Raw genomic sequence first — 22,584 nt, forward strand, 5'->3', positions numbered from 1 at the left:
TCACACAAATGGTACAGTACTTGACATTTTATTATACGTATTATGCAGCTGTACTACATGGTGATGTCACTAGATCACAAGATAAGCGGATTCAGCCCAATATTGAACCAAACTCCTATCATGGTGTCAAGACAACGTAAAATGTATTGCTTGAGGAGTGTCCCTCTCTTTACAAAAGTGGAGGCTGTAACTGCTTGTGGCCATTCTGATCTCCATAAAACTTATTGTAAGTGTCCTGGCCAGATGTCAACTGGGGTAATTTTAATTAATTCCCCCTACAATTTGATATGAATACCATATTTTTCACTTCCTGTCTCAAAAACTGTTCCGTAGAGCCCATCATGGCCAAGTAAATAGTAGTTCAATTTCATACCACAGGCAACTCCACTTCAGTGGTGTGTGAGGTGATTCCTACACTTCATTTATACACAGGAAGTTATCCCAAAGCATTTGACCATCTTGTCACCTAGAAACTGAAGTTGGTGTTTTACCTACACTTATTTTTTCATTTCATATGTTCCCAACACTGTTTTTATCCACAAATGAAGGACAATTAAAATATACAGAAACCTGTTCTTGAGACACCACCAGCTGTTTCCACTTCCCGTTTATGCATTATGTACCTGGGGTGTGTTTTTTAAAATGTATACCGCAAGTGGAACAAAGATAGATAAGCAGCCTGGTCTCCAACATTAAAATGCCCCGTGTTGAGCTAGACAGATGAGTAAAGGGAACTCAAGAGCTCCTAAACTCTGGTTTAGCATGCTACCTAGCTTACCATGCAATAATCACCCTCAATTTTTAATTTTATTTTGGGGGGGGGGGAGGAGAATATGCTTCATAGATTTAGAAAAATAATCTTAAAAATAAGATACATGGACATCTGATGCTGACCCCACTTCACAAGCTAAACTGATCTTGCAGAATTTTATTACAGATTGAAGATTTACTTAAAATCCTTAGAATAATTTCTTCAAAGATTGAACAGCTCTTCCGGTCCGTACCTACTGCCCACACAACTTTCAATCACAAAGGTCTTTCCTTCCACAAAGCTATGACAGCACTGTATTCCCTGTTCAAAACTCTCAGATTTTCAAGCAGATTCTATCTGGATGTGATTTGCTAACAAGTGAACCGTTATTATAGCCATTATGTTCAACTGCAAAGGGTCAATGGGTTAGAGGTAGATCATCATGTAAAACTGTTTTAGAATCAGTGAAAGAAAAAAAAAAAACCACCACCCTACATTTGAAGAAAAAATAAACTGGTAACTGATAAAGTGACAGGGCTACATATGCAGTAATTTGCTAAACGTTAGACCAGGGGTTCTCAAACTGGGGGTTGGGACCCCTCAGGAGGTCACAAGGTTATTACATGTGGGGTCACGAGCTGTCAGCCTCCACCCCAAACCCTGTTTTGCATCAGCATTTATAATGAGGTTAAATATATAAAAAGTGTTTTTAATTTATAAGGGGGGTCACACTCAGAGGCCGGCTATACGAAAGGGGTCTCCAGTACAAAAGTTTGAGAACTGCTGTGTTAGACTCTGCTGTCCTTTTAAGCAACAGAAAGTGTCCAGTTTAAAATGCCTCACATTTGCTTGGTATTTTAATACTAGATTAATAGCTATAAAGCTATACCTATTTATTGTACATTACCGACTTCAGTAGTGTTGAGGACAGTTTACAGTTAGATCTCTAGACAGACATGCCTCCGAGACCAAAGCAAGGTTTTAGAACTCTCAGAAGCTTAAAAACAAATAGTTGGCAATGTATTCCCAGCCAGGGAGCGGTGGGTCAGTTGCTACTGTTTCTCATTCCTTGTTACATTACCAAATATAAATTCATTGTTTCTTGTAAAAACACCAGCTTTCCAAAGCTATTACATAAGTCACCAAATCCAGGATCTGTGCCTTGCTAAAACAGGCATCGTGTACATGTTAACTCTTTGCCATTTTCTGTTTCCTCTCTTCAGTGAGTTATTTTGCTACACAGCATGACTCTGGAAAATAAATATTACCCATATATTAAAAAAACTCTTCAAACACTGACAGAAGTTTTAAAGCAATGTAAACACATTTCCATATTAGGACCTGTGGAAAGTACATGTTAGAAAAAAAACCACACACACAGGAGAATCCCTCTTTGTTGTGAATCTAACAACAACAAAAGTTTGTTCTCCCGAACTGAAGTTTTGTTCCTTCTTTGCTAATGAAAAGAAAGTTCTCCTGCAACAGCAACACCAAAACATACACACACACACACACACACACACACTTACTTACTTACCTCTCTCCTTGGAAAGTGAGAAAACATTTTCTAAAAAACCAAGTTCTCCACCGGAACCGGCAGCAACCAAACCAACCAAAACTAGTTACCTGTCTCAGACCCAAGAGGAAAGGCATCCTGCATTCTCATCATCCACACTAATGCTTTGGAACAAAAGAATTTTAAAGTCCCACAACAACCATTTCCTCATCTGATGTGCGCGGGGTGCGCCTGCAATCCTATTTAAACCAGGGCTTTCTTGGCTGGGAATGTTAAGTAAACAGGGTCCCAGAAGACAGCATGCACTCGCTCGCTCTCCGCCCTTCCCCTCTTTCTCCTCCCACACCCTGTGACATCTCAGACGCAGCAGAGCTGTAGTGTTTGGCAAGGGGGAAATGACATCAGTTCAGCACTGCAAAAAACTGGAGACAGCTGCTGATTAACAAGAAAAGGGCTTGCTACAAACTTGAGATGCAACTTGGTATTTAGCAACCCTGCTCTAGGCAGAGGCGTTAAACGCTACATTTTGGTGAACAAGGAGAACTATCTTGGCTCTAACCAGATGCCCCAAATGAAATAAAAACCTGTATTAAAGAACAGCTCTTCAATGACATTTAATTAAAATTCCCTACGCAAAAATACCTCAATTTCTCCTCAAAAATGGCTGTAGCTCCTTTGAGCAGCCTTGTAGTCTGCACTAACAGGCAGCATTTGGGGAAGATGGATCAAAACCAGAACCATGTTTAAACACCTCCACACTTGGAGGATCTGGCTAAAATGGAACACCGATCTAACCCAGTCCCCTGGTTTTGCCCACTTTGATGTCTTCTTTAAAGAGTTCTTACTGCACTACTGGCACATTCACCACCACTGAACCCCTCGCTTACTAAATGGCAAAGCTTCCACTGCTTTCAGTGGGAGCAGGATTGGGCCCCCAAGCAAGCCTACAAAGAGGTGATGTGGCAGCTATTTTTATCCTTGCCATGCCGTGAGAGCGCGTTGCTGTCCCAGTGTAGTGCCCCTACTTCTGGGCATTAACCAGCTCCACATTTTGAGACCAGTGGGAGGTTGTACCTCGTAAACAAACTTATCTAGTCACCAAGAATGCCAGTCTTGTCTGTCCTCTCATAAACAAGCGGTACAGCAAGTTCTACAGCAGCAGGGAAGATGACACAGCAGACGGTAATCTAAATTTAAACTGTCTATATCCCCTTCTTTAAAAGTTCAGCAACCCCCCCCCCCTTTTTGTTTCTCTTAAATCAGCAGCTGCTCTCATCTGTCATATGCTAAACTAGAAAACTCACCACTTCCATGTGCAGAGGCAGCAACTAAGCAGGCATTTAACAGAAGGGGAACTTCTCTTTTATTTGATCCTCTCAGCCTCTAGGCGGCTACAAATTAAAGATATTTGGGGAGGATCAGAGCAGGAGTCCTTTATGTACAGAAGCCTATTAAATCCCTTAATGGGAAATACTGGTTTTTAAATCATTTCAGGGCTTTAAAAAAAAAAAAAAACTACTTACAATTCTTATAAATTCAGATTTTCAATTGCATTACATTTTTAAAAAGCCTTAAAAACAGCCAAACCGTTCACAAGCAAGTTTGGTGAGAACTAGTCTCAGACAATTACCCCCTTTTCAAACTTTTCAACACTCCTGAGCCACTGTTACCATGTTCTCTTGGAAGTTCCTGAATTGTTTCCCAACTCAGCACGTAGTTCTGGGGGTTCTCTGAACACAAACAAGAGGGAGAAATGTAGTAAGTATCCTTCATACTTACACAGCACCTCATCCAAACGTTAGAAAGCACTCTACAAACACTAACTAATCCTCTAAACGTACAATTCAATGTTACATGGTGCCACCCCCACTTTATCAACAGGGAATCCGAGGCACAGAAGTTAGTAGTAAGTTGCATCTCCTCAGCTTTTGGATTTTCTACCTTTTGCAAGTTATCAGAACTTTAAATGACCCGTCCAAAAAGTTACCCCGATGTTGATTATGCCACATGACACATCTATAAACTCATGGATGAAACATTCAAACCATCAGAGGTTGCTTTGCCAAGCAAATGGACAATACCAATGATACACAGGAGCACATTCCTGTTTTGGTCATGGGTAGTTATGGACTCTTTTGCCAAAATCTGAAGCTTCTGGTCCTGGCCACTGCTGGAGACAGGACACTGGACTAGGTGGACCTCCAGTCTGATCTAGTCTGGCAATTCCGATGTTCCTAGTGTTAAAAGTTGACACCCTCTGACAACTTCAACTGATCCTCCCTTTCTTTAGCAAATCACACAAGAGTCTCCAGTACATATTCAAAAGACAAGAGCTCAGCAGTAAATCTAGTGACTCAAGATCCAGATTCTAGATACACAGTAGTAGAAAAAAGAACAGGAGTACTTGTGGCACCTTAGAGACTAACCAATTTATTTGAGCATAAGCTTTCGTGAGCTACAGCTCACTTCATCGGATGCAGCTCACGAAAGCTTATGCTCAAATAAACTGGTTAGTCTCTAAGGTGCCACAAGTACTCCTGTTCTTTTTGCGAATACAGACTAACACGGCTGCTGCTCTGAAACCAGTAGTAGAAAAGGAAGTAACCGATCTTAAAAGTAAAGTAACAGCTTCCCAGCTTACTTAGCACCACTCCCTCAGAAGGGTCTTGATGCTCTATCATTAGAATCATAGAATATCAGGGTTGGAAGGGACCTCAGGAGGTCATCTAGTCCAACCCCCTGCTTAAAGCAGGACCAATCCCCAATTAAATCATCCCAGTCAGGGCTTTGTCAAGCCTGACTTTGAAAACCTCTAAGGAAGGAGATTCCACCACCTCCCTAGGTAATGCATTCCAGTGCTTCACCATCCTCCTAGTGAAAAAGTTTTTCCTAATATCCAACCTAGACCACCTCCACTGCAACTTGAGACCATTACTCCTTGTTCTGTCATCTGCTACCATTGAGAACAGTCTAGATCCATCCCCTTTGGACCCCCCTTTGAGGTAGTTGAAAGCAGCTATCAAATCCCCCCTCATTCTTCTCTTCTGCAGACTAAATAATCCCAGTTCCCTCAGCCTCTCCTCATAAGTCATGTGCTCCAGCTTCCAATCATTTTTGTTGCCCTCCGCTGGACTCTTGCCAATTTTTCCACATCCTTCTTGTAGTGTAGGGCCCAAAACTGGACACAGTGAAGACTCTCTCTTCTCTCCATGGGATGGTTCTATGCTGGGAGCCATGTCACTGCTTGGCCCTTCCTTTTGGCTTTTCTTTTGTGTGTTGGGGTGCCGGCACCAGCTTCAGCAAAGATGCTGTCAGTGCCAGAGGAGCTGGAGCTGACGCCGATGCCATGTCTGTTGGTACTGGTGCCAAAGTGGTAGCTCGCAGATATGGTGTTGAGAAAGTGACAGCCAGTGCTGATGATCCTGGCATTGAGCTGATCGGAATCAACGTGACTGGTGTAAAATTCAATGCATTTCTCTTCCCTGCCTTTTTTGCACCCCTAGACCCTGCGGTGTGGTGTCTGCTTGAAGGGGCACTTGCTGAGGATGACCCTTTGGGTTACTTGGAGGTGGATGACTTCTCCAGATCTGAGACCATGAGCATTTGTCAGTCAACCAGGTGTAGCTTCAGCCACATGTCCCTCAATTTGTGAGTGATTGACAAGAAGTATTTTCACTCTGAGTGCTTATCAGGGATGTGCCTCTCGCCCTGACAGAATAGGCATCAGCTATACTGGGGAATGAAGTCTGGCAGCGCTTAAACCCTAATTTAGAGGTTTAGAGTCTGCCAGGGTGGTAGGCATGAGGCACCTTGTTCCACTTGCAGGGGCGTGTATGGGGAGAGGTGTCTGTTTTGTTCTGGTTTTAGGAAATGTTCAAAGTAGAGAATTGAAGATAAGGAGGGGTGAAGTAGTATTTGTTCTCCAATTCAATCTAGAAGATAAATTTGAAACAAGAAGAAAAGTAGACAGTTGAACCCTTACCAGGTTCAGTCTTGCTGCCTCAGGTGGTAAAAGGGAACAGAGGGAGGGTGGCAGCTGCAGTTGCTCCAGTCCTTTATGCCCTTGCACAGAAGCATGAAGTGGCACTCATGGCCTTGATGGACGCTGAGATTCAAAAAGATCCCATCTCATATGCAGTGAGATCCACACTGACCCATAGTTGAAGAACACAGTGTTCCAGCTAATGGTATGCCAATGATTTTATATGAAGTAACAATATTTGATATATTACTCTCCACTGCATTTCTCATGCATCCTAACATTGTGTTTTTCTGACCACTACTGCACATTGAGCAGAGATCCTCATTGAGCTGTCCACAATGATGCCCAAGTCTTTCTCTGGAACAGATACAGTTAATTTAGAATCCCACAGAGTGTATGAGTATTTTAAATTATTCCCTCCAGTGGGCATTACTTTGCATTTATCAACATTGAATTTTATCTGTCATTGTGTTGCTAATTCACTTAGCTTAGGGCTGGTCTCCACTACGGGGAGATCCCCGCTGCTACAATCGATGCAGCAGGGATTGATTTAGCGGGTCTAGTGAAGACCCGCTAAATCAACGGCAGAGTACTCTCCAGTCAACCCCAGTACTCCAACTCTCCGAGAAGAGTAAGGGAAGACGACTGGAAAGCCTCTCCCGTCGACTAGTGCAGTGAAGACACTGGGGTAAGTCGACCTAAGCTATGTCAACTTCAGCTATGTTATTCACGTAGCTGGAGTAGTGTAACTTAGGTTGACTTACCTCCGTAGTGAAGAAAAGCCCTTAGGTCCCTCTGAAGTGCCTCAGTCTTCTCTAGGCTTGATAATTTTATATCACCTGCAAGTTTAGGAAAGCAGCAGGAAATCCAGAAGAGAAGGTTAAGATTTTTTCTTACCATTCAGTTTTACAAGAAATATACAGGCTCTACTTCCTTTTGTATTGGCTCTGGGAATGAGCATGAATATGTTTCCAGCCAAGTATCAATTCTGCATGGTGGATACTTTGAAGAAAACTGAAAACTCTGACTTACTGGGAGATAATAAATGTAGGAAGAAGAGTCAGCAGTAATTGTCTCTTCCAAAGCACCACCACATTGGGTGTTACACCTTGAAAATAACACTGTGAAGAATAAAACAGCACAGACTACAGCTAAGCATAGGAAAAGCTCCCTGAAGAGTTCTAAAAAGGAACCACAACTCAATCCAACCTGAAGTACTCTCCTGGACATACCCCCCCCCACCCCTCATTCTGACAATACACCTCAATCTTGACTTTTACCACTTGTCATTATTCCAGTCATGGGGGTCTCAAACAGGAATGGTTGTGTTATAGAGACAAATGCTGATAGGGACTCAGATGACATCACCAAACCAGCCAGTTAATCCGCTGGTCTACTTAGCCCCAGGGTTCTCTGAGGTTTCTGTTGCCATCTAACAAGAAACCAAACCTGTGAGTAGACTGCTGTAGGAAAACAGAAAGACCGACAGAGCTCCAGCATAAACTTTGAGGGGAGCCTCTCCAAAAAGAATTAGCATGCACTGACCATGATGCAGTGCAGGTTCTGAAGAGCAAGGAGGAAAAGACTTAAGTAGAGTCTCTTCAGGTATCTTCAAAGAACCTAAGCAAAGTTTAAAAGAATAAATGGAACCTACAATTTCAATGCTCAGGAAAGCTCAACACCAGTTATTCAAAAGAACAGCAGTTTCTGAACATACATTATACTTAGACACTGCACTTCTAAATTACTATACAAAAGCCTGGCTCAAAGTAATAGAGCAATCCGGTCTTAACTTCCATTCTCCATTACAGTGATTTTGTTTTCAAGCATACATCGGGGGGGACAGACCAGAAAGCTCAATCTTAAAAATACACTCACACTAAAAGTTTTCTAAATTGCCCTACAAAGCATTTCCTATAATGTACTTATAATCCATTTGACTACGTGGAAGAAGAAATTTGATCTGTTTTTCCAAACACTGAGCTGCTCTTTTTGAAATGTTAGAACATCTAATACAAATTAGGATGGAGTTGAGGGACTGACATGGGTGTTGTTATAAGAACCGATCTGGACTGATTTAGCACAAGTGCTTACAGGAAACAGCAGGAAACATGTCAAGATCTTACAATCTAATGTCGCATTTACTACATTCATTGTTTCTACTTTGGCTCATGTTTTTGCATAAACAAGGAATACTGTAGATACCCCACTGCTCCCCCCCCCCCAAAAAGAATGGGCAAACCCTTCCTTTCTAATAAAGACTGCTGGAAGTAGTTCCCCCCAAATCTGAACAAGGCTATTGCTGGGTGCAAAGGATGACTGGAAAGCAGCTCCCCACCCACAAAGCCCAGGGCCTGTTTTGTCAGTCAAAATGGACTGCTAGAGAATATGAAACACTCTCTTCACAGGGCTGAATACCTTGCCTTCACAGCTCTTGTGCTTCCTTCTAACCCAGAAAACTTGGATTCCAACTGCAGCCCAGACCACTGACCCTGGACCAGCCCTTTTAAACAAACAGAGTAAGTGACTGGGTTCAGCATATCATGATCTACCCTCTATCTCTAACTCTTAAATGTTCTTTTCTCTCATTTCTCTGCCTTTTGATTTATCTACTGATGCATTACTGGCCTTATAACCGAATGCTTTAGTTTAATCAAACCTTCTTGAGCATGAGTAAATGACACCATTTATTGTATCATGTCCAGTATTTAATTGTGCAAGGCATTTTAGGACACAATTTGTATGAAAAGTGGAAGACAAAGTATTATATGAAACATTTAAAGTCAGTTTAGCAGTAGAAGAGGAAAGCAACATGTTATTTGGAGGATGGGGAAAGAAAATGTGTTTGTACCTATTGAGTCCTTAAACCCTACCAGAATATATCAGATGACAGATGCCTTCCTTTCCCCTCTATCCACATACTCCCTCCCCTCTCTACTCAGCTGTCCCCTAGACCTGGAAAATCTATTAGTTTACCCAAACAAAAGTTGCCACTCAAACTCCATCTTCTCCGCTAGGCAATACACCAGCAGCTAATTCAAACTACTGGGGTTACCTAAAGTAGTGGGCAGACGCAAAACGTATCCCCCATACCTGCTCTGTTCTTATAAAAAATACCTGCCTCGGTCAAATGAATGCAGCAGGTCAGCAGACAGATTTAGATTCGTGTATAGAGCTGGAGAGAGTATGGACAGTGTATAGGACACTGGACCAGAAGGCAAGAGAGCTGGGTTCTGTTCCTGGCTCTGCAACTGACCCGCAAGGTGCTTCACCTCTTTGTCTCTATTTCCCTATTGGTAAAATGGGAAGAATGTTACCCTCCTTCTTTTGTAAGGTACTCCAAGATCTACAACGAAGGGTGCTATATAAGAGGTGAGCAGTATTATATATGCCTCGCAATCTTGACAATGACCCCTTTAAAGGAGCGACAAGTTATCCAAATATTCCCCATGTCTGTATTTTGTTATGAGCAGCTTCCCAGCAGACTGCTGGGCTCTGCGTAACTAGTAAAATAGCAAATAGAAGTTATGCCAGTAACATTCATGTTTCAGCAATAACCAGAACACTGCACTCTACCCAAGCACGGCTAACATTAATATCCATCTCTTTTACTGCAGTGGTGTATCCATACACCAGACAGTTTTGGCATCACAAAGGCACAACTTTCAACACCTCTCCCTCCTGCATCATCACCTTTGGAACATCTATAGCGTCTCCACTTGGATAATTTATGCTCAGTTTGTTTATGTAACACTTATTTTATATACTTAAGTGATTAAAAAGCCCATTAACAAATTATCTAGAAGGAAAAGGCTGACCAGGAAAACTTCCTTTATTAGTATCAGCGAATAGGTTTCACCTTGCTATACTGACTACTATAAGTTTTACTAGAGCTCGTTCTCCCTCTGGAACACTAAAGGTGGAGAAAGCCCAGTAATCACACTGCAATGGGTGTAAGACACAGGAGGGGGTGAATGGACCAGCCTGCCCTAATCCCCGTGAACATTATGCTTGAGGTGAAGATACTGGATTGGCTAAAGCAGAATGCACGACAGGAGGGATTCCCTTAGCTGAAATCTTTGGCAACCCCATGCCCTAGACAGGTTTCAGAGTAGCAGCCGTGTTAGTCTGTATCTGCAAAAAGAAAAGGATACACCTTGTGGCACCTTAGAGACTAACAAATTTATTTGAGCAGAAGCTTTCGTGAGCTACAGTTCACTTCATCGGATGCATGCGGTAGAAAACACAGTGGGGAGATTTTATATACACAGAGAACATGAAACAATGGGTGTTACCATACACACTGTAACAAGAGTGATCAGGTAAGGTGAGCTATTACCAGCAGGAGAGAAAAAAAAAACCTTTTGTAGTGATAATCAAGGTGGGCCATTTCCAGCAGTTGACAAGAATGTGTGAGGAACAGTGGGGGCGGAGGGAAATAAACATGGGGAAATAGTTTTACTTTGTGTAATGACACACCCACTCCCAGTCTTTACTCAAGCCTGTGATTAATCAGTCACACTATCAGAGGCTCGTTCATCTGCACATCTACCAATGTGATATATGCCATCATGTGCCAGCAATGCCCCTCTGCCATGTACATTGGCCAAACCGGACAGTCTCTATGTAAAAGAATAAATAGACACAAATCAGATGTCAAAAATTATAACATTCAAAAACCAGTCAGAGAACACCTCAATCTCTCTGGTCACTAGACTACAGACCTAAAAGTGGCAATTCTTCAACAAAAAAACTTCAAAAACAGACTCCAGCGAGAGACTGCTGAATTGGAATTAATTTGCAAACTGGACACCATTAAATTAGGCTTGAATAAAGATTTATTTATATTTATATTTATTATTTATAAATAATAGCTGGGGATTCTCCAGTTGTAGGAAAAGCCTCAAAAGCATAAAGTTTTCAACCTGATGAGAGTGGCGTCTACAGTTGCCAGTAGGGTTAGAAACCAAACCTGCCTGGGCCAGAAAGGGGCTATACAGATCATGGAACATTTGTCTCTTCTAATCTTGACCAAGACCTTTGAATAACAAAAGGAATTGGAGAAAGGAACATGTGAACTCCTGCCCCTTCAAGGAAAGAATGGAAAATAGGTCCACTGACAGTGTCATACTTAATGTCTTCTACAGAACACAATGTGTTTCTCAGAGGAATGGTAAATAGATCTTTCAAGCAAACACTATTAGAAAAAAATCTGCCACATCATCATAGATGTAATAACTACCCACAGCTGTCTAGTACTGATCAGCTGAGCCTGTCTGCAGTGCAGGCAACAGGAAGCAATATCCTGTTCCTTCCTTCTTAGGAGACACAGCTCAATTTTCCACAATTAGATTTAGAGCTACCTTTTGCGATACCACATCTCCGAAAGCCCACATTGCATTCAGTGCCACCCTAATCTCCAGACATGCATTTGAATGGATTCCTGGAGAAATGAAGTCCCTTGAATATGGAACACACCACATGATCTGCCCATTACAAACAGGACGCACCCATGGCTACTACAATCTAAATCCGTTAATTTGGAAGTCCTTTTCCTAGTTACAGGTTTTCATTGGACTGCCATCGCATCAATCTCTCTCTACCACCCGAAGTGAGTGCAATTATTCTGCTGCTCGTAACCACTGACGGTGCCTCAAGTAAACACATTCCCACAGGTACTGCAGAACGCTATTGTGACCATGAGGTCCAACACTGACAACATAGGTCTTGCTGAAACCTCCTGGCCCTGTCAAAGTCATCTTACCAGATCCATTGTATCCTGGTCCCTTGCAGGGAAAGAAAGGATCTGAGAAAAGAATGATTTCTGAGGGGAAAACTGGTGGTGAGGCTGCTTTGATCCATTCTGGAGTGCTGCCTTTGATCAGTCAACCATCCAAATAGGGAGAACATGCACTCTCCATGTTGATATGCCATTATGATCATCAAGTGTTCAGTAAATACATGCAATGCCAATGCCAGCCCAGAAAGCAATATCACTATCACAAGTACAAGGCACTTCTCCAGGCACCAGGTACATCTTTACATGCACATTAATGCCTGCAAAGCCTAGAGCAGAGACCCAGAGGTCACTTTCTTCTAGAAGAGAGACTTGTTCTCAGATACTGAGTTGGAACTTTTACCAGGTAAGTGACTCAGGATAGGCCTGAGCCTGTTGTTTTTTCCCCTCCTTATGTCTCAGGGAGAACCTGAAATGAAACCACTTCCCTCTCTTTACCAAGTAGCATGGAATCAAAGGAGTTTTTTGCCAAGAAACACTGAATTTCCTACAGTGTCTCTTCCTAATGTAGTGCTGGACTCAAGGGCAGTCTTGACTGGGGCAAGATAATTTTTCTGACCCAAATTTGGTAAGCCTATTTGAGAATAATCAATCTCTCTCTCTCTAAAGATGACCAATGGCCCTCAGGGGTATTGTATTTTTAGTTTAACTCCCAGCAGGAAGCTCTCTGAGGTGCTTACTAGCTAATGCAATTTTCTAGGTGACTTATCTTCAACAGTCTTCACAAAGAAACTGTTAAAAACATTTAATTAGTGCCAGTGTGTGTGAGCAAAAATTTTGATTGAAACTTATGGGAAAAGTATGAGTAATGTTATCTTATATTTTTTATTTTGTTCTCATAAAAATTTTGATCTTCACTAGAATATGAATATGAGTATGAAATGCATATGAAGTGGTATTTCGGATAGTAAGATTCCAATTTTAAAGTAAGTTAGTAAATACTAATCTATAAATTAATAAGAATATTCACTGATAACCATAATGGGAGTGGAAATACCATGGTATGTGCATATTACCAGATTTGATCTCGCTCATTTTAGGGTAACCAGAGTAATTCCAAAGACGACAATTAATTATGCTAGATTGACAGCAGTAAAACCAAAAATATGGCCCAGTATGCATGTTCTGTAAAGCCTAATAAAAGATTAATTAATTCTAGTTTGTATCATTTGGCTAGTACAATGATAGAAAAAGCCTACATTTGGAAACATCTGTTCAAGGGACACAGCCAAGGTTGAACCAGGAATCCTCAGTTCTGCATCGTCTGACTTGACTGGTTTTCTCAACTTAAAGGTTGCATTATCAGCAGTATTGTGGGCAAGGAAAATGAAATATTAATGCAAAAGACTTCACTGCATGTTAAGATTTTAAATGTAAAAAGTCGGGAAGTGAAAAGCTTCAGGTTCTCATTGCAATATTAACTCACCTACTTTACACAGACTGGAAATAAAATGAAATTTTTATCAGTTTTACCTCAGCACATACAAAGCTGCTACATTAACAATGCAATCTTAAGGCTGAGCAGTTAAAACAGAAGAGCCAGGAAAAACAAGAGTTCAGGTTCCCACAGCGATGTTATTTTGGCCATGTTACACATCCTGTATGTTTTCCACTTCATATTTAAAAAGAAGAAGAGCATTACAGTCTGTAGAGTTAATGTTTGAGCTAGAAAACACTCAAAAAAGTTCATTGACTCTTTGCTGTTACAAAGCCTCTATTTCAGCCTTTTAACTTTTTCAAAATAGAAAAGGCATTTACAGAATTATAAATAAAGCAACCTTCAAAAACTACAGAAGAAAGAGTCGTATGTAATTTTGAACCAAGCTGATTTGACCACCTCCTCCAAACTTTTTCCATACTGAGACATTATTTGCCATATTTCAGCCTAGAGAATTTTTTGGACCAAATTATGAAACCACAAAAATAGGGACTTCACTAATATCCTTTTGTCATAAATATAAAGGGAAGGATAACCACCTTTCTGTATACAGTGCTATAAAATCCCTCCTGGCCAGAGGCAAAACCCTTTCACCTGTAAAGGGTTAAGAAGCTAAGGTAAGCTAGCTGGCACCTGACCCAAATGACCAATGAGAGGACAAGATACTTTCAAATCTAGAGGGGGTGCGGGGAACAAAGGGTCTGTCTGTCTGTGTGATGCTTTTGACAGGAACAGATCAGGAATGCAGCCTCACAAGCCCTGTTAGTTAGTAATCTAGATGGAAATCTTACGCATTTCTTGTTGTTTAATGGCTGGTAAAATAAGCTGTGCTGAATGGAATGTATATTCCTGCTGAGCCTTTGCCTTCTCCATCTCCAGTGCACGCTTCCTCTCTTTTTCCTTCTCCTCCTCAGCATGCTTCCTCTCTTTTTCCTTCTCCTCCATCTTTTTCCTTTTCCTCCATAGCTCTCCTGTGGGCAGCCTCCTGGGCTTACTTATCGAGTTGTTTTAATTCGACCAGTCTCTGGTGTTCCTTTTCTCTCTCTTTTGCTTCCAGTCTGGTTAACTCCAGTTTGCATTGTGCCTTGCTTTCTGTCATCCTAGCCTCTCTGTTTTTAACTAACTTTACACCCGAGAGTTAGAAAGAAAACAAAACAAAAAAAAATGGCTTGTAAAATTTTGCTGTACTGTCACCTGATATCCCCCTCTTTTTTTTTTCTGATAGCCTACAGAAAAATCCTTTTGTTATGCCTGTTGCTCTGTCCCCCAGGCAGACAGACAGACTCTACAGCTGGAATCACCTTTTACAAAACCTATTAAAATCCTGCTGTGCTTCTGGTTCAAAATGATCCCACCGCTCTGCCACCATATCAAGGTTCCTTCCCCACTCTGAACTCTAGAGTACAGATGTAGGGAACTGCATGAAAGACCCCCTAAGCTTATTCTTACCAGCTTACGTTAAAAACTTCCCCAAGGTACAAACTTTGCCTTGTTCTTGAACCCTATGCTGCCACCACCAAGGGTTTTAAACAAAGAACAGGGAAAGAGACAACTTGGAGACGTCTTCCCCCAAAATATCCCCCCATGCCCTACACCCCCTTTCCTGGGGAAGGCTTGATAAAAATCCTCACCCATTTGTACAGGTGAACATAGACCCAAACCCTTGGATCTTAAGGACAATGAAAAATCAATCAGGTTCTTAAAAGAAGAATTTTAATTAAACAAAAGGTAAGAGAATCACCTCTGTAAAATCAGGATGGTAAATACCTTACAGGGTAATCAGATTCAAAACATAGAAAATCCCTCTAGGCAAAACCTTAAGTTACAAAAAGACACAAAGACAGGAATATACATTCCACCCAGCACAGCTTATTTTACCAGTTATTAAACAAAAGGAAATCTAATGCATTTCTTGCTAGATTACTTACTAACTAACAGGAGTTGTGAGGCTGCATTCCTGATCTGTTCCAGGCAAAAACATCACACAGACAGACCCTTTGTTCCGCCCCACCCCCACCCCCTTCCAGATCTGAAAGTATCTTGTCCTCTCATTGGTTATTTGGGTCAGGTGTCAGCTAGGTTACCTTAGCTTTTTAACCCTTTACAGGTGAAAGGGTTTTGCCTCTGGCCAGGAGGGATTTTATAGCACTGTATACAGAAAGGTGGCTACTCTTCCCTTTATATTTATGACACCTTTATTCAGAGGTACAATCACATAAGAAGAAATGTGGGGAGGAGGGATGCAGAAGTGAAAATCATGAGCTTTGCAGTCAGATTGAGAGGGATGCCAACAGAAAAGCAAAAAAAAAAGTTTTGTGCCTGGGAAGCTGCACATTGGCCTGGAGCAATGAACTGCAGCCAGTGGGAGCTGCGATCAGCCAAACCTGCGGACGCGGCAGGTAAACGAACTGGACCCACCCACCAGGGGGCTTACCCTGACGGGCCACGTGCCAAAGGTTGCCGATCCCTCGCCTAAACCAATCCATGCAAATAGCATAATAGTCCCATTCCAAATGACACTGACAGGGAAAAAAGTTCCATTTTTATTCAGCAAGGTCTGGCTCAGCCTTACTAGACACAGGAATACCTCAGAAGCTTAAGGTTATTTTCTATTGATATTTTGTTGCATTCTTCTGCATCCTTTTTTTCCTCTCTCTCTGATAAAGAAAATATGAACATTATTTTACACAAATACCTATCTTTTCTTAAAACAAAGCATGGTCTTTAGATTATAGAAAAGAAAGAACTTGGATTTGGATGACCTGGGTTCTAGTCTCAATTTTGCACCAGACTCTGACCTTGGCAAAGTCACAGGTTTCCTAGTCCTCAATTTCCCAGTGAGCGGAATGGGGATATTACTTACATATCTCAGAGGCAGCTTATTTCATTAGAGCTTGTAAAGCACTTCAAGATCCTTATATACAAGGCACTGCAGATGTACTGACTATTATATATTCTTATGCTAAGTTAGGCATATTAACTAATTGGTATACAGTTGCAAATAACTCTTATGACTTCCAGTTGTTCTTGTCTAAAGAAGGTAAATTTTCCTTGATTTTAGAACTGGCCACTCACCAACTCAAACATGCCAACCTTTTAAGCCTGTGGTTTATCAGCTTCCCTTAATCAGGGAAAACTTGATACAGGTAGAAAGTCATCCTCTGCACTATGACAGTGAATGACTCTAAATAACTGAGCAATCTTCAGAGAGTAAGAGAAAATACAGGCAATTGGATTCAATTCTCAATGTTCCATGACAGTGGTAAAACCGAGGACAAGGACTGAATGGGTAAAGAGGACTGAGGCCACGTCTATACTACAAACTTTGGTTAACGCAACTGATGCCATCATACAACTGCTGAAGTTAATCACTTGTACACATGATACTTGGCTGCTTGCATCAGTGCTGTACACCCTCACCAGGACTTCTTGTGTCTATGCAAACCGCAGTACACCACTGGTAGGTATCCCAGTGCTGGGAGCTACTCCCCTCGCGGGGGTGTTATTTTTACAGCGCTGTTATCTCTCCCAGCACTGGTGCCGCGACTACACAGCCACGTTAACGCACTGCTGCGTGAAGACAGACCCTGACAGGTGGAATCGCATCATAATGCAGGTATGGGATGACACAGGCATACGGACTCCAGAACAAGAACAAGAGCACTGACAGCAAAGAAGCAAGTGACGATCACACACTGGAAGCTTGCAATGCTGGATTGCTACTGGTCAGTAGCCCTTTATTCCCCGCTTGAAGTCAAAATTCTCTCTACAGCAAGCTGTATGGCTTTACTTTAAGTGAATTTAGTCCTGAATCTTGGTGGAAGGTGTTCTCTCTCTGTAAAGTCCTATAATTGTTACCAGCCTAGACTGGATTTGAATGGATAACCTGGACGTGAAAAGCTCCATATCTCATTACCAATCCCTTGACCTGTACTGATTCCAAATAGCAAATACTGAAATCACAGGGGATTATGGCTCTAGGAGGAGGAATAGCAGCAGGAGCAGATAAACTCTTAAGAACAAAGATCATGGGTTATGCAAATATATCAAGCAAACAGAGAAAGACTGAATACAAAACAAAGAGTGGTCTCCAGGTGCAATATACTACTTTGTATCTCAGTCACAGCTAACACAGATCACAATTATTTAAAATAAACAAATAAAATCACATTTGTCTCAAAGTGTTCTAAAATGAAGGCAAGAGACTTTTTGGCTCCATTCAAATACACACAACCGCAACCCCACCCACCCACACCCTGACTCAATACATTAGGCAAGTAGTATTTCACAACACCTATGCCACAGATTAGAGAAATCCTGGACGCTACATCTAAGACTATGTCTACTTTGGCACTCTTGGCCCTAAAACTTGTGTTGCTCAGAGGTGTGAAAATACACTTCCGTGAACGACAAAAGTTTTGGCAACAAAAAGCGCTGGTGTGAACAGTGCTTTGTCGGCGGGAGTCGTGCTCCCGTTGACGAATCTACCGCCCCTGGCTGGGGGTGGTTTTGTTTAGTCCTTGGGAGAGCCTGCGCCATTGTAAGGTGCGCTGTGCAGACATAGCCTAAATTTGTAGAGCCAGCATCTAACGTCTACCCTCCAAGAGCTATGTTGGCTCGCACTACCCAATGAACATTCACTGCATTTAGATCCTGGTGCTATGCCAGTACAGATACGCGCCAGCCCTAATGATGCAAGAGGAAATTCTCACCATGTTTCAAAGTGGCATCAGCAGAGAGAGGTCTAAAGGAAGTATCTTATATAGTTTTATTTTTTTAAACTTTGCAATGTCATACCTTCCAGAGAGGTTGGCAGACTAGGAGACAGCCACAAACAACTAAAAATTTTCACCAATGGAGTAGATACTACTCGATACCTTTAAATGACTACTATATGTGCAGATTTACTGCTTCGTTAGAAGAAAAGGAGTACTTGTGGCACCTTAGAGACTAACCAATTTATTTGAGCATAAGCTTTCGTGAGCTACAGCTCACTTCATCGGATGAAGCTCACGAAAGCTGTAGCTCACGAAAGCTTATGCTCAAATAAATTGATTAGTCTCTAAGGTGCCACATGTACTCCTTTTCTTTTTGCGAATACAGACTAACACGGCTGTTACTCTGAATACTTCGTTAGATTATCTACATAGACAGCAATGGGCAAGAAACATTCTGATCAGCAGCAGTTCCCTCAACCTCTTTCTGGTGAAGGATGTTCCTTCCCTGACTAGCCATCACCTCCACTCTCCCCTCATCCCAAAACAGGGATGCCTTTTCAAAATCTGTGTGGCCGTCAATCACTAACACCAGTGACCACACATAGGAAAAGAGCCATTCACCTGCTATGGGGACATTTTTGTTCCATGTCTGTATGGTGTCTAACACAATGGGGTCTTGGTCTATGACTAGGTTCTACGGTAATACAAATTAATAATAATTTGTTGCTTTTTGTTATAGTCGAGCCACTCTAGCCGAGATACACGCATCTTCCCCTAAGCCCCTCCATCTCACTCTCACATACAAAACATCTCAGCAGAAAAGAACCAAACCCACCATATTAAGACTAACTAGAGGACATGATTGTATCCACGAGCCGTGCATTTTTGGTCTCCTTGTGAAATCCTATATACCAAAGTTCACATTAAAAATAGTTTGCGGGAAGGAAAGAAAAAATGTAATACAAGTTAGACAAGCAAACAATCAGAAGACTCAGACAGGCAGTGTTAGCACAGATCACATTATAAACTTTTAAATGTTCTTGCAAGTGACCTTGTTTCATTTACACATTTCTGATTAACCCTTTTGCATCTTAGAGTCTAACATATAATCTCTGTTGTTGCTTAAATCATCTAGCCTGCCAAAGAAAGCATGAGCCGCCTCAGAAGCAGAATGACGCACGTAAAACAATAAATACTAATCCCCAGTGTGGATTCCACGCAACTGAATTTGGTCATAGAAAATGGGATAAAAAGTTCTAAAACAGACATGCACTGGAGAAATTAGGAATCATCCCAGTCATATCTAAAGTCTGGAGCAATTCTTAAAAGAATAATTGCTGTCAAGTTAAGAGAAAGGAGAGCAGAAGAAAGCCAGCATGTATAAAAAGTAGCCATTAGGCAGCGTTTTGTGGACACCTTAAAAATGACACACACAGCTTATTGATCAGTGTTATCATTAAACCATATATGGTACTCCATCCATAATCACTCCTCACTTAAAAGCTTGAGAGAGAAAAAAAGGTAGGCATTAGAAAGCCAAGAAAACAAACATAGTGGCTCTGGCTGACAGACTGGGAGAGGAGTGGAGGGGGCCAAACCAAAGGGACTCCCACTCTACCTCCAGCATCCAGACATTTAAATCAGCAAAGCCCTGGCAGCAATGAGCAAATATACAATACTAGCTAGCATCTAGGGCCTCCAGGAGAAAGAGGTACCAATCAAAAGTAATTCTGTATACATCCACCAGGATCCGCAGGTGAGTTAACAAGACTTCAGGGTCAGCGGTATCAGACTGCTGTTGATAGATCTAAAAGGAACTGCATGGACACCCAAGCTTTGTCTGTGACTAGAAGCTCACCAACCAGTGACTAGCATAGTCTCTGCGCCAGACCCATGCTCAAACACTCAAGGAAGTCTGAGGATTCCATTATCTGCTCTATCTTTTGTAAGCACCAAGCAGAATTGGGGGGGGGGGGGAAATGTTGGTCATTAAATACTTCCTTAGATGCTCAAAAATAAACCTCTTTCCCTATACGTTCCCCCAAACCAACCCCTAAATTTAGCAAACATTATTATTGTGCGTTTTTAGAGAGGGAAAGCCAAAATGGTTATTTTGTTTACTTCTCTCTCTGCATACCAGCACCATCCAGGGAGTCAAAGATATGCACATGCCTGAGTGCAGACACAGATACAGTGAATGCTAGTTATGCACAACTTCTTGGTTTCCAGTAAAAAGTTGCCATTATCCAAGAGTTGCCAATAAATGAAGGTGTTTTCAAGTGCACGCACTGCATATATACATTACAATTATACAATATACTACAACCGTCTTTACAATGAGTAAACCAAACATTAAAAATGTTGATGTAGTTATAATCAATGCTCAAAGTGAAACAACACTGTAACAATTTATCCAATGTTGTTTGCTAATAACCAGCGTCCACTGCTCATCTACTCACACTTGCTCAGCAAAGGGCTCACATAGGGCCACCAGAACCCAAACGCCATCAGCAAAACACAGGTCAACATTGTGACAGGTTACCCACGCCCCCCACTCCAGGGTGCCACCTGATGTACTGGGGTCCCACTGAGCCCGCCCACTCCACCAGCCTGGGCTCCCTCACCCTGTCCTGCTGAGCCAGGCCCTCAAGCCTCCTCTAGCATACACACAGATAGGTTTCAGAGTGGAAGCCATGTTAGTCTGTATCAGCAAAAACAATGAGGAGGCCTTATAACATCTTAGAAACTAACAAATTTGTTAGTGTCTAAGGTGCCACAAGGCCTCCTCGTTGTTTTTACACAGGTAAGGACACACCCAGCTGCAGAAAGAGACAGACACTGAAAAATCAGCTCTGTATGGGACGAATCAGCTAGGGGATTGCCCAGCACTCCAGTGCACACACCCTCTGGGATGCAAACCCAAAATTGTACGGTCTTGCGCTGCACAGAGAACTGTGCAACATAAGCTCATGAAAGTCACCCCCTCCCTCAATGTGGAGGAAGATATACACAGCTTTTTGCCCCAGTTATGAATTGCACAAACTGGTTTAGAGAAAACAAAATAAGTTTATTAACTACAAAGGATAGAATGTAAGTGATTATAAGGAAGAGCAAACAGATCAAAGTGGATTACTGAACAAATAAAAACTAACATGCAAACTAAGCTTAATACACTATAGAAACTGGCTACAAGTAAAAAGAAAAGGAGTACTTGTGGCACCTTAGAGACTAACAATTTTATTGAGCATAAGCTTTCGTGAGCTACAGCTCACTTCAAATAAATTTGTTCGTCTCTAAGGTGCCACAAGTACTCCTTTTCTTTTTGCGAATACAGACTAACACGGCTGCTACTCTGAAACCTGGCTACTAGTAGTAATTTCTCACCCTAAATGTTGTTTTAAGCAGGTTGCAGAGTTTCTTGAAGACAAGCTGCTCTTGCTTACAGCTTAAAACTCCTGATATTCCTTTCACAACCCAGGCACCTTTCCCAGCCTGGGTCCAATCCTTCTCCCCCCTGCTTTGTCCCTTTCTTAGATGTTCTCAGCAGTCATCCTGTCTGGGGAATTCAGTGAAGAAAGAACCCCGATCATCTCACTCCCCTGTCTTAAAATAGGATTTACATGTGGCGGGAATTCTTTGTTTCCCAGTTTGATTCCCCAGCATGGTGGAACATTTCACATCAAAGCATTGTTTTAAGTTAGGTCAAAATGGGGGTCTAAACAAACTGCCTGGAATTCTATTAAGGATGGCTTCGCTCAAAGAAATGACAACCATACAAAGAATGCTGTCATGAACACTCATTTCAGTTAGTGCTGGGGTTCTCAAACTGGGGGTCATGGCCCCACAGAGGGTCATGAGATTATCACATGGGTGGTTGTGAGCTGTCAGCCTCCACCCTCAAACCCCACTTCACCTCCAGCATTTATAATAGTGTTAAATATAAAAAAAGTGTTTTGAATTTATAAGGCGGGTCGCACGCAAAGTCTTGCTGTGTGAAAGGGGTCACCAATACAAAAGTTTGAGAATCACTGACTTAGTGGGTGAGAAACCCTACTTGTAAAAGTTATACTGAGCCAGTTATCTACATACAGAAGGTAAGACAGCTCAGAAAAAATACTTATGGGTGACAGAACACATTAAGGGACCCTTTTCTCAACAGCATTCCACCTTATCTGGCAGAATGAATATCATGTCTGCAAAAATTGCTTTACTTATTCTGCTAGAAATGTTCCTTAGAAGTGCTAGGAATATTTATTTCAGGGGGGTTTTTCTGCTGAGAAAATGACATTTATTACAGAATCTCCAGGCTGGCCTGACTTGCTGAGGAATTACATGTTAAAGTCAGCTGAACAAGAACTCATTAAAGTGAAGTTTTGAATTAA

General features: G+C 41.8%; 1 protein-coding gene across 3 annotated transcripts in view; it reads right to left on the reverse strand.

Annotated features, from left to right (window-relative positions):
• WBP1L (WW domain binding protein 1 like) overlaps positions 1-22,584 on the reverse strand; it is an 82,069-nt gene that overhangs the window by 38,345 nt on the left and 21,140 nt on the right. Inside the window, exon 1 of one of the 3 annotated variants that reach the window (XM_074959437.1) lies at positions 2,378-2,503. The exons of 1 other annotated variant lie outside the window; for it this stretch is intronic. In XM_074959437.1, the coding sequence (XP_074815538.1) occupies positions 2,378-2,404 (27 nt within the window). In that variant the 5' untranslated portion in view covers positions 2,405-2,503. Of the gene's footprint in view, positions 1-2,288; positions 2,331-2,377; positions 2,504-22,584 lie in introns of those variants that run through there. One more of the 3 variants, XM_074959436.1, reaches the window with a different exon arrangement.

Source organism: Natator depressus, chromosome 7 (assembly GCF_965152275.1).
Source record: "Natator depressus isolate rNatDep1 chromosome 7, rNatDep2.hap1, whole genome shotgun sequence".
NCBI classification, from domain to species: Eukaryota; Metazoa; Chordata; order Testudines; family Cheloniidae; genus Natator; species Natator depressus.